Source organism: Ascidiella aspersa, chromosome 1 (assembly GCF_963924565.1).
Source record: "Ascidiella aspersa chromosome 1, kaAscAspe10.2, whole genome shotgun sequence".
NCBI classification, from domain to species: domain Eukaryota; kingdom Metazoa; phylum Chordata; class Ascidiacea; order Phlebobranchia; family Ascidiidae; genus Ascidiella; species Ascidiella aspersa.
In genome coordinates this window covers 36,744,803-36,758,000 of record NC_139447.1, presented here as the reverse complement: position 1 = coordinate 36,758,000, position 13,198 = coordinate 36,744,803, and the positions used below count along the sequence as shown (strand labels likewise).

Here is a 13,198-nt window from a genome sequence, read left to right as displayed (position 1 = left end):
CTAATGAATAAAGGGTTATTGAAAATGTTCAAATTCTTATTAAGTGAAACTTGTTACTAAATGCTTTGCAATTGTCTGTTGAAATACGCTGCTTGATAATTCCACATTGAAACACTTAATCTTATCGTAAGCTTAATTTTATTATACATAAAAGTTAGTTGAACAAAAATATATATTTTTTAAATATACTAAAATTACCCTACTTCCTCTCTATTATTTTAACACATGTTCATTTAATTTCTATTTAATAAAAGAGAAATAGCTTAAAAGCTATACAAATCTTGTCTTCATTCTGTATACCTATTTACATCACCAACTGTTTAAATTCATTACCCACATTAGTAAACTTTCAACGCCAAAACACTAATGCAGTACTTCAGACAACAATACGTTGTTAAAATGAAAATTAATCTTTTTTTTTGGTCAAAACTTTGTCAAAATTTAATTTTATAGGTCAAAAAAGTTATGAAAACCTCATTTATTATATTCATACACCTTGTCAAAAATGATTGTTCTTTTTTAAAAGGGTTTTGCCGTATATTTTGTCCAACCTTACAATTTCAATATTTATCCCCCGGCTTAGGACCACCTCGAGTTTCGGTGCCATCTACGATACGAGCTGCTGCTGCTCGGGATCCAGCCGATCATGGTTCAGTTGCGAGAATACGAGAACGACGTGCTCAACAAGCACTTGGACTTCTTCGAACTTGTCAGGCGAGAGGACGACGAGGAAGTGGCTTCAAGATTCGACGTGGTAAGATAAATGTTTTTTTTATTATCAAATTAAAAAAAAATGTACCCTTTTTTTTTTTTTTTCTGTGTTAGAATTATTTTTTTCTGTAATACAATTTTTGAATTAATATTTATTTTAGAATTTAACCTATAAATGTTCATGTTTAGATTTTCCTTATACAATTGTAAAAAATGTTCTTATCGGCAAAATATTATTAAAGTGCCTACCTTTCGGTTACCTATTCGGGCAATCTTCTTCAGGGTATTATAATTACAACTAAAAGCGAAAAAACAAATGTATATATTATATTTACTAGACAGAGTTTTTTGCCTATAGTTGCAATTATATTGCCCTGGAGAAAATTGCCCGGTTAGTTAATCGAAACGGGGCCCTTTTTTTTAAATTTATTTTTTAAATTTAGCAATTTCTTTATAGCTGGACTGGATGCTGCCTTATCGGAGTAATTTAATATTTTAAGGCCAAAATTTGAAGCTAAGTTCCATTTGATAAAAGTTTTAATTTTCTCGAGAAATTTCCGATTAAGGAAGAAAACTTTGCGTTGATTCGCAAATCGTGGCTGAAATATTATTTCTAAAAGTAAAAAGGCGAAAATTTGAATTTAAATTTGATTGGTACTTAAATAAAATGTTGCCAGAAGAACAATTTTACAATTAAAACAATGCCTGGCAGCAACAGCATATTCATTTGCTTTTATTAGCATGAAAAAAAGTTGTCGCCAATCATCGTCGATAACTTTGAAATGTGCACTATTTTTTTGTGGAAGAATTATTATCAATTATTTTGGAATTATTCTGTCGTTCAAGTGCGGAAATACTAGTCTGGTATCGTTGCACATCTGACAGAAAACTAACCACCCCCAGTAAAACATATATTGTTAGGTTACATTTTTTTATTGAATGATTTATTTTTCGGTTGTTCTTTAGTTTTAACATGATAATTGCATAATTTTTTACATTGTCATTTTTTGTTAGACATTTTTTCTTCTTTCTTTAAAAATGAAACAATGGCAGCATGTTTGTTATTGTGATTTTATTTACCTTACCCTTCTCATGATCCATCAATTTCAAACAAATATTTTTTTCAGGAACATGTCGACACGAAAAGTGCCAGCGATATGTTCGACTTCATCCAGAAAAAACTCTGTTTCACCGAAGCTTACCCAAACCTCTTATCGCTGTTGCACCATTGCATGCTGTTGCCGCGTAAGTGATTTCTTAATTTGTATGTATTCGTAATATAAAAAAATTAGCCGAAACAACTTGCAATTTGTATTAGAATTAATTTTACAATTTTTTAAGATTAATTAAAATAATTTTTGTTGTATTTTCTGGGACCTTTTGTTTATTTTTAATATTCTTATATTTCCGCCAACTGTAAATTGCAAAGACGGAATAGCATACGGTGGATATTTTCCAGCAATGTATTTTGAGTGAATGAATTATACGGCACCCCTATGAGTGGATTGCTAAATATCCACTGAATTTAATTACGAAAATGGCCGGTATGCAGGCTGTAGAGTCAGGACCGGACTCGGGACTCGACAAAATCGCACATTTCACCGGAGTCGGACTCGGGTTTTTTTTGGCCGGAGTCGGACTATGGTTATTTTTTGGCCGGAGTCGGACTCGGGTTTTTTTTTGGCCGGAGTCGTACTCGGGTTATTTTTTGGCCGGAGTCGTACTCGGGTTATTTTTTGGCCGGAGTCGGACTCGGGTTTTTTTTTTTGGCCGGAGTCGGACTCGGGTTTTTTTTGGCCGGAGTCGGACTCGGGTTATTTTTTGGCCGGAGTCGGACTCGGGTTTTTTTTTGGCCGGAGTCGGACTCGGGTTATTTTTAACTGACATCGCAGCCCTAGAATAAACCCACTCCAAAACTCTCCAACACAGCAAAAAAATCCAAAACTGTTTTTTCAGTAAACCGAGGGGGCTGTCCGTTCCACTGGCAGTTATTCGACCGCATCGTCCAGCAAATAACCTTGCAAAAAGTCGACGGTAGCGATCCAGACGTGACCTTCCTGAGAGATTTCAACCTCGAAAAGTGCCTTAAATTGTAAGTATGTTGCCCGGATTTAAATTCACGTATGATTTATTGTAAATGCTATACCATTGCACCGGTTGCACCTGCAATACACCAACAGATGCAATGGTACAACATTCATATACACTTGTTACACTAAATAAATAAAAATAAAACGTTTGTGTGGCGTAACTTGTGACGTCAATTTAAAAATTTGCATACCCCCACATAAATAGTGGATTCTCTCTATTGTCGTGGTGCTTTTACGTAGTGGGAAAGAGTATTTTTTTACCGCGAAAAAAAAGTTTGCAGACCACTGGTGTATTGTATAAGAGTGTCGTGTGTTGCTTCGCAGTTTCAATATTTTGTTCTCGTTTTTTAGATTAGTTGATGAAAACGAAATCAAAAAGTGGAAAGAACAAGCAGAAACTATGAGGAAAAGTAAGTTGTATTTTATTAGGTCAATGTCGGAAACAGGTGGTTTGGAAGTTCTAGTTTTTGACATTTTTTTAGTTTTTTGCTGCATTGAATTAGTTTTTCTGTTGAACTTAAATTGAAAAAAGTAATTTTACCCAAAATATCAAAGCCAAGTCAAGTAACTTGACGTGAAATAGTTTACTCAATTTTCTATTTTTTGACATTTTTTTTTAGTTTTTTGCTGCATTGAATTAGTTTAGTCATTTTAGTCATTTTTTTCGGATGAACTTAAACTCAAGTCAAGTAATTTCACCCAAATACATAAGTTAATGGAATTTGCCCAAAAAAGTTTTACCCAAATCAGGTCAACTCATTTAAAACAGTGAGAATTAAGTCATTACAACACTGACACCGTGCAACCTTTCAGAACATGACGAGATGAAAGTACAGCTCGATCGCAAGGAGCGTGAGTGCGAAGCCAAGATGCAAGAGAAAGAAGAACTCATGCGAACCCTCAACATCCTCAAGGGAAAGCTGGAGAGTGAATCCAAGGACAAACAGAGCACGGAGGTCAAACTGAACGAGATGACGCAACACGCAGAAACCCTGCGAAAAACTGTAAGCTTTTTGTTTTTTTAGAATTTTTGTTTACTTTTTATATAATTTTTTTACTTTTTTCTTCTATAATAATTGTAATGTAAAAAACTATAAGCTTTTGTCTTTTTAGAATGATTTTTGGCTAACACTATGCACTGATCTATAGTGTAGCTTGATGATGAATTGCAAAGCCAAAAATGTAGAATAGATCGAAATTATCTTGAGTAAGACGTTTCAATACGAAACATTAACTAAAGATGATACAAGTTCGTATCGAAACGTCTTAATTAAGATGATGTCGATCTATTCGACCTTTTTGGCTTTGTAATTCATTATCAATCTATATGATTTGCTTTTGACTTTTTCAAGGAGAGTTGACGGGCAATGTTTGATGTAATTGTTTTTAGATACTTTTTATATAATTCTAGATGCTTTCACAAACTTATTGACGTTGTATGCATAGGAAATTATTACTGGACATACCTGTGTAAAAACATCCAATAAATTCTTGTTTAAATACACTTTTTACAATTTTTGTAGCCCTTTTGCAAAACTACAGCTCTTTGAACATGTTTACCAAAACATGTTTTAAATTGCTTTCGCATTTCATCAAGAAATGATAAAAAAAACTTCATGCTTTTATAACCCGCTTGAATGCTATTCATGCATTTCAACCGGCGGTGACAATTTGATGCATGTTTTCTCTACTAATGCTTAATCCCCGACATGCGTTCCATATAGTCTGTCACTTCCAATACCGAGGGACTGTACAGCGAAGTGCCGACAGAATCTGTGTACGAAACGGTAAGACGTGATGCTGCTGATTTCACGTGATCATGATTTGGTTTGGCATGACAGATTCCCATGAAATATATTTTTTGGCATGATGTACTTCTTATAACAACCGAGTTTTATCGCATGTTTCAGACTCTGGGCTGGATTTTTTTCAATTTTTAAGGGTATGGAACAAATATGACCAAATTATAGTTTAAACCGGGGCTGCGGAGTCGGTTAAAAATAACCCGAGTCCGACTCCCGAGTCCAGAGTCCGACTCCGGCCAAACAAATAAACCCGAGTCCGGCCCGGACTCTACAGTCTGTATTTCACACATTTACGTATCTAAAATAACGCGGATATTCAGCAATCGACTTATAGGCGTGTCGTATAATTCATTCACTTACAATACATGGTTGGAAAATATTCCACCATATAATATTCCGCCTTTACAATTTCCATTTGGCCGCCATATCAGTTTTAAAATTCGGTACTGCGCATGTCAGACTCGGGACTCGGGTAGTTTTACAAGGTCTTACCCGAGCCCGACTCCGACCTTACTGCAACCTCCAACCATTATGCTCCAATTAAATTCAATCTAACATGACACTGTGAAACGACGATTTGCCGTTGAGAAGTATTCGTTAATCAGTTCGAATTAGATTTATATGATCCACCTATTCGTACAGCTTCCGCAATTTTGTCAAATTTCGGACAAAATCTTGCTCAGAACATCTCAATAAATTAAAACTATTTCAACTAATTCAGTCGGCGACGCATGGGTTGAGAAACATTAGTTTATTTTCATCCAGGCATTTTGTTTGTGGGGTCGCACATTACTTAAATAAAGAATTCTCTCATTTTTTGTTTTCTGCCCGAATAATTTGAAGCTCAGAGTCTGTATTTATGAACAAAAAAATAACCCAAGTTTGTTTTTTACACCAAAAATGCAACTCTACTTCATCGTGACACATTCGAGCAACAACTTTTCGTAAAGTTTTTGGCATAAATTGTCTTGAATATTCTTTTAGTTTCACAATCACAGTAAATATTTTCATTTTTTTCATAGAACCATTTCGCTTATTTTCATAATAAAACAAACTATTAGAATCGAACATTTAATTAGCCAAGTAAAAAAATAATAATAAATAAATAAATTAAAACTGTATATAAATCAGCAGAACTCAAAACAAACCGTTTTACAAATGTTAGAGTTTTAAGCTCTTAAAAAATGCTCAGAGCCAAAAATGTCTCCTTTCTATTTTTGAGTAATCTTGGTTTATAATGTTAGTAAGTAAAGAGTTTTCTTTAAAACTAGAAACCTCATTTTTTCTGACAATTTGTCCCATTTGTTACATCTACATTAAAATAACTATCGAACCCCGAAATGTAACATTTTTTGATCCTTTAAACTTGGCTTGTGATTGATGAGTCGCGAAAATGCGGAATTCCAGTCATTAATTATGCAGATCACTGCTGCGCCCATGTCACTTCTTGTCTTGTAATGGGAATTTATGTTTCTTTATTGATTTCCTCGTTTGTACATGTGTTGTGATACAACACACTGGGCCAATCGGCCTAGTGAATATTTTAAAACAATGCGATTTTATTGCGCTGTATTTTACAAGCGCTTTATTAATATGGTGGTTTCTTAACCTTTTTTCTTGCTGCTCCCCTTTGAAATAGCCGAGCAATTCTCGCACCCCGTTTTAGAATTGCCTAAACAACAAAACCATAGTAATTTTATTTTTATACAAGTAATTGATAACACAGTAACACAATGCTATAATGCCAAGTAATTTTTTTCCCATTTAACTGAGCGAAATAATGTATTACAGTAATACATTTTCTGGGTCTGATTGAGCCTCCCAACACCCCCTTGGAACAGTTGTCGCACCCCAAGGTGGCGCGAGCACCCCTGGATAAGAAACCCTGATTTAGAATGTTATAGTCCTTGCATTATTGTCTGTAGTTAAAACGTATTAACACCAGTATGTTTCGTTTGGACACACCCAAATGTGGGCCACATTGCATGTGGACAAGACTAGAAAATATAAGTTACAGGTTATTAATACTGAATATTAAGTACTTAGTGGTTTGACGTATTCCGTTGTTTTTTGTTGTAGACTGTTTTTATTGCACATTTAGTTTGCAATATTTTACTTTGAAGTTGTAGCAGATGTGTTTTGTGGGATTATGTCTTTGGTTTACAAAATTAAAACATTTTTTCTTTGTTATTTTGTTTTTTATGATTGATTTAAACTAACATAGCCAACACTATCGTTTATTAGAATTGTAATTGTCAGGCTTCTGCTTGTCAACCGTATAAACAATAAGATGTTTTCTAAATGACCAAAATTAAACCCTAAAATAATTAAACCTGAAAATTCAAATAAATAAGAAAATTAGTTTAAAAATTTTGGAAATATCTGTATTTGTCTGATTCTAAATAGAGTAATCAAGGTGGCACTTTATAAAGACAAATTATATTGAATTCTCGGCAAGATTATGCACAAAAGTGATTCATAAGGACAAAGTAGAAAATGATTTTCTTTCTTTATACTTTTTCTACTTTGACCTGATGAAGCACGGTTGTGCGAAAGCTTGTTGAGAATTCAATGTAAAATTTGTTCATATATATTGCGACCTGATTATTCTATTTTAAGTCAAAAATAAAGCCTTTTCATAAACCCTCAAATAGGTTTCGTTGTTTTTAACGTTTAACTAAACAGTCCTTTCTTATTCAGATTCTCGATGAGCAAAAAGAGAAAGAAAAACTACAGCAGGTCATAAAATCCGGAAACATCTCGGAAGATTTAAAACAATCGCTGTCCTCCTCAACCATTCCTCCACCCCCTTCCATGGGAATTCCCCCTCCACCCTCGATGGGTATCCCCCCTCCCCCCTCGATGGGTATTCCCCCACCCCCTGGCGGCATCCCGCCACCCCCGGGGGGAATACCCCCTCCCCCCGGAATGGGGATCCCTCCTCCCCCGGGGGGTATACCACCTCCTCCAGGAATGGGTGTCCCCCCGCCCCCAGGGGGCATGGCCCCACCCCCTATGGGGATGGGTTTTGGGGCCCCCAAGGTCAACTTACCCAAGAAAAATATCCCGAAAGCTTCGAACCCGTTGAAGTCTTTTAATTGGATGAAACTGGCCGAGAGTAAGTTGGATGGAACTATTTGGATGGATCTCGACGACTCAAAGGTGATTCACCAAGCAATTTGCTATTAGTGTACAGAAAAAATGCTTCACCAAGCAATTTGCTATTAGTGTACAGAAAAAATGCTTCACTAAGCTGTTTGCTATCAGTGTACAGGAAACAACATCTTTAGTGGATTTTTTTTTTAGTAGTTACCTTTACAATTGGGCGTGCATTTCGCAACTTCACAGAAAGTGTAAATACGAAATTGTGGGGCTCTTCCAACTAAGAATTTGTTAGCCCAAGCAGTTCTGTTTATGCAGCACAAAAACATCTGCACTGGAATTGATTTTGTATGGTTTAATTGAAGATTTTTAGCATTTTTGCCTATGGTTGATTATTATTTGCGTGCCTTGTGAAATAAACAGGTTCAACCTGTTAGTAGAATATATTAACCCTTTTTTGATATAAAGTTAGAACGGGCTGATAAGATTACATATCATGTTTGTTGTAGTCATTATTTTCTCATATTTATTGACCAACTTAAGAACACGTTTTGTAATATTGATTAAATGATATTTCCATGTACCAGCTCTAATTGAAAAAGGCCATACCAACCTTTTTATCAAAGTGTTGTAAACTGAGTTTAGAATTCAAAATAATGTAAACTGACTGATTTTAAACGCTCTTTTGAAACCTTGAAGTCACATTACATCCAAGTACAAAAAAATCGAGCTCCGCCGTACCATCTCGTGTTAAATTTGTTATCATTTAATAATCCTAGTATTTTTTCTTGCTGTAACAATTTCAACAAGCTTTCTCGCAATTTTGTAGGCCTTCAAGTTGATCGACCTGCCCAACTTGGACAACACCTTCTCCGCCTTCCAAAAGCAACAGGTAAGAGCTTTCGAGGCAATACTTTCAACTGCATGGGTTCTGCATGATAATTCGCGCGACTGTGCTTATAAAGCCTAACGTTGGAGAGTGCATTTATTAACCGGAAAAATACGGCTGGGGAAATTAGTAGGTGACTGCTTTGTATAGGGGTGTCCAAATGTATTTCCTATAGATAACGATTGTATTTCCTAATTGTGCTAATATTTTCGTGAAGCATTATTTTTTAAAGTCCTGTCCAGCTATAAGAGCACTTTAAAAAACACAGCTACAAAAATTAATTATCAGTTATTTAAATATTAAGCAATATTTTTTGCGTGTAACCAAAGTACAAATTTTATTTAATTGTTAATTGGTAGCAATCTCAATATTTTTTACTATGATAACAATTCCAGTTTGGCTACATGCTGGACACCCCCTGCTTTATTCGCTACATAACGATAGGCCCTAACTGCAGTAGTTTGGTATTCGGCTACTTTGTAGTCTTTGGGCTTTTAACTATATATGCATTAGATTTTGTGGCAATGACAGCGATGTAATTTTTAGCGTATTTGAATAATTAAATCGCAAACGAGTGGTTCCCTTATGTCAGCTGTAATTTTTAATCTAACTTCCCTTACGGTAAACGATCGAAGCGTTTTTTAGACCATCTTGTCCGGTACAGCGTGCGTGTTGCAGCGTTGTAAACATGTCATTTAGAATTCCAAGTCAAAGCCTTTTTGAATACATAACAAGTCAAGTCCCAGTCAAGTCATCACCTGTCCAAGTCAAGTCCCAGTCAATCATAATTAGACCAAGTCAAGTCCCTGTCATAAAAAGCAAATGTTAAATTGGTAAACTTGTCCGATTCTAAGCAATACCTAAACTATACGCAACATATAACAAGCAGATTGTTTTGTGTGCAAAAATAAAGATCATTCACCCAATTTGATAAAAACGCTTAATGAAAACACTTTATTTTAAAGTAATTTGTCCAAAAAAATTGAGTCAAGTCAAGTCATTTGGCTAAACGACTTAGTGAAGTCACTTGTCTAAAAGACTAAAGTTACGTTATCAAGTGTTACGTAATCATGGATATGTTACATAATTCTAACATGCCGAAACAGTCGCATGGCCCGAAGTTCGTTATTTTATGCATGTGACAACACGAAACATCATTTCAATCCACACACACAGCTTGAAGGGCTTCCAGTTTTCGGCATGCTTCGATAGGGCGTTTCACTGCCAAGGTATTGTATTCATCCACACCTTTCACCCATTAAGCGCCCTCTATTGACTCGTTACGTAACAGACAGTTGAATTTAGGGTGTTAGGTTAGCAACAGTTGGCTGAATGTGAAAATTTAATAATTAGTGATGCCCTATTTTCGAAATCAATGGGGTATTTTCGACTGAACACCCTACCGGTCATGGAAGTTCCACTGTGACAAATCATTCCTTTATATATTTCATGAAAGAAGTTTCAATTATATCTTACTCAAACACTGGGATACTTAAAAACAAATCGCCAGTAAAAACCAAAAAAATGTGTAAAAATAAAAATTATACTTCGGGAACCACCTGTTTTTTGCTGAATCATGCTGCTCCGATTTGCGCTGACTCACCCGGTGCGATTTTTGTGACTAACCATTTGCAAATTGCTCTTCGCATGTCTCACACTCTCATCTAAAGGAAGCGCCACAGACACAGTCGGTAAAGGTGAGAGATTAACACGATAATTCGTCTTTTTGTATTGTTTGCATGTATGCTCAGGGGTTTGTGTAACATTATGGCAATATACAGCAATTAAGTGTAAGTACTTTGTAAAAATTTAACAAATATTAAAATTTGTGCGAATTAGATGACTTTATTAATGAATGATTTAAATATGTTAAAGAAAGCAATGCAAGTTTGTATATATCAACAATAAAAGTTCCAAAACTTCCAAAATGTTTAGAAAAATTATTGTAGCTTTATTGCTAACTAACAACGGTAAATAAATGTTTTAATTCGAAGTGCTCTTTTTTATTAATTGTAACAACAAAACTACTTTGCTTAAAAATAATAAATTTATCTTGAACAAACGTAGCTAAGATGTACCTAAATTTTAAACCAATGTGAAATGTTGTTTGCAACAAAAAGATTAAACCCTTAAAATATAAGTGGTAAAGTAATAAATTGTTGAAATAAGCTATTACTGCCAGTGCCAGGCATAATGTATCGCCAAGTGTTGCTTATCCAGCAGTTTTATTATAAACAATCGACCTTTCGACTGCCTATATATTTGTCAAAATTTGTCTCACATAATATGCTATTATCCTGATGAGGGCGGCGTCTTGTATAGGACGTCCAAACGTCGATTGTTTATAATAAAACTGATGAATGAGCATTGAGCAACACTCTGTTAATAACTTGTTGTTTGTATCATCGAATGTCACGGTATGCATCGCCAAATCACCCTTAATTTCCGTTCGTGCTTGCAACATTATAAAAATTCCTTTACAAAGAAACAGCAAAATACTCTAGCAAAGCTAGCAATTCAGGTCAGACACAATAAACAGATCTTAAAAGATATATATACATATATTTGGCCAACAAAGGCATCGTCAGGTTATATGAATCTTAATTCATCCAAATTAAGAAATACTGACGATGCCTTTATCGGCAAAATATATATATATATATATATATACTGTATATATTTTTTAAGATCTGTAAATTGTGTCTGGCCTAAATTGCTAGCTTTGCTAGAGTATTTTGCTGTTTCTTTGTAAAGGAATTAAGGTCGATATTTGTCTTGCAAGGGTCAAGGGGATTTATATTCTAACATGTTCAGTGCAACATACAAAGAAACAGTGCAAATCTTTTAAAACTCGCTTTTCCTTCCCATCCTGCAGAAGTACGGATCCCAGGAGGACCTATCGATAAAGAAGACCAAGGAGCTGTCGTTGATTGACGGCAGGAGAGCCCAGAACTGCACAATCCTCCTCTCCAAACTTAAACTCTCCGACGAGGAGATCAAGAGAGCCGTGCTCAGTTGTGATAAGGTACAGCTCTGCCCCACAAAGCAAGATTCTTTTGTTTCGTCTAAAACAAGCGGTTATTTCTCTATACCAGGGGCGTCCAAATGTGGCACGCGACCTGATAAAAAATGGCACGCAAGACCCCCCAAAAAAATTTGTTATTTAGCCAATTGTAAAAAAATACTAAATTTGTTATTTAGCCAATTGTAAAAAAATATTAAATTTGTTGTATGGCCAATTAAAAAAAATACAAGCTGGAGTGTAAGAAATGATATAAAATAATTTAATGACCTATCATCGCAGTTCAGTAGCAGCTTTTAGCCTTTAAAACGTCTTATGTTCTAACACCTGTAGAACCTTACACCAGAACAGTGTTTCGTAATACTTTTTTGCACCCTACAGAAATTAGAAATAGTTCGCGACACCCTTGCTCGTATTTATGCTGAGTGGTTAACTGTGACGTTACAATAAACGAGATTGAAACAGCACATTAACTGTAACAAGGTTGAAAAAAAACTTTTTCATTTTTTGCACTTTTATTATCATCGTACACAAAAATTTGTATCAAGAAGCTTGCAAATAGGGCAAAAGTTGGAATCGTAAAGAATTTGAAATATATCTCCACACCCTTAAGCGTTAAAAAAGGCACCCTTTAAAGTGACCACTGAGCTAGAACAAAGCAAAAACTTTCTAACTTTGCAAGTTAAACCTGTTGTGCATCATCCTAAGTCGTCCTCCCCTTCTTTCACCACCAGAGCGAAGATCTGCAGAAGGACATGCTCGAGCAGCTCCTCAAGTACATCCCGACCAAGGAGGAGACTGACATGCTGAGCGAACACAAGTCCGACCTCGGCAAGATGGCAAGAGCAGATCGCTTCCTCCTGGAAATGAGCCAGTGAGTCGGGCACTTTGTTTCTACTTAAATCGTACTGATCTCAAAGATAAATTCGAACTTTTTTATGAATTTGCCAAGTTGCCCAAAAGTTATAGGTAGATAAGTTTGCTGCTGTTAACAATTCATGTTACGTCATTCTATTCATATTACGTCATTCTACGTAAGGACATATTAAGACATGGGACTTCCCCCATAAAAAACTTTTTTTTAAGTTGCTGTCAAAACCCGGATTTGATCGCCAACTTTTGCAAACCAGCGGTTGGCAATCAACTTAATTTTTCGTTATTATCAAGAAATTCAATCAGCAGTGCGTTAGGAATATTTGTTTGCGCTTAGTTCGCTCGGAAATCCAAGATAAATTAGAACTTTTTTAAGAATTCTCCCAGTTGCCAAAACATTGTGGGTAGATAAGTTTGCTGCTAACAATTTACTAGCTTACTCTTGGAAATGAGCCAGTGAAAGTTTTTTTTGTGCTTAGATCGCTTTGAAATCAAAGATAAATTAGAACTTTTTTATGAATTTGCTATGTTGCTCAACAGTTATGTGATAAGTGGCATTGCTGTTAACAATTCATCGCTTGCTCTTGGAAATGAGACGCTGGGAAGCTTGTTTGTGCTTAAAACCGCTTTTTAAATGCACTTATATTTTTACACTGATGCCGAAACGTCAGTAAACAACGAAATGTCGATTTTATCGAATATAATG

At 35.3% G+C, this 13,198-nt stretch overlaps 1 protein-coding gene across 1 annotated transcript in view; it reads left to right on the top strand.

The window, feature by feature from the left end:
* The window catches only part of LOC146170329 (disheveled-associated activator of morphogenesis 2-like), a 50,566-nt gene that overhangs the window by 31,661 nt on the left and 5,707 nt on the right, over positions 1–13,198 (top strand). Inside the window, exons 8-18 of the mRNA XM_083390874.1 lie at positions 584–754; positions 1,839–1,956; positions 2,668–2,803; positions 3,153–3,211; positions 3,615–3,805; positions 4,526–4,588; positions 7,307–7,768; positions 8,538–8,600; positions 10,268–10,294; positions 11,473–11,622; positions 12,354–12,493. Coding sequence (XP_083247000.1) covers positions 584–754; positions 1,839–1,956; positions 2,668–2,803; positions 3,153–3,211; positions 3,615–3,805; positions 4,526–4,588; positions 7,307–7,768; positions 8,538–8,600; positions 10,268–10,294; positions 11,473–11,622; positions 12,354–12,493 — 1,580 coding nt within the window. The remainder of the gene's footprint in view (positions 1–583; positions 755–1,838; positions 1,957–2,667; positions 2,804–3,152; positions 3,212–3,614; positions 3,806–4,525; positions 4,589–7,306; positions 7,769–8,537; positions 8,601–10,267; positions 10,295–11,472; positions 11,623–12,353; positions 12,494–13,198) is intronic.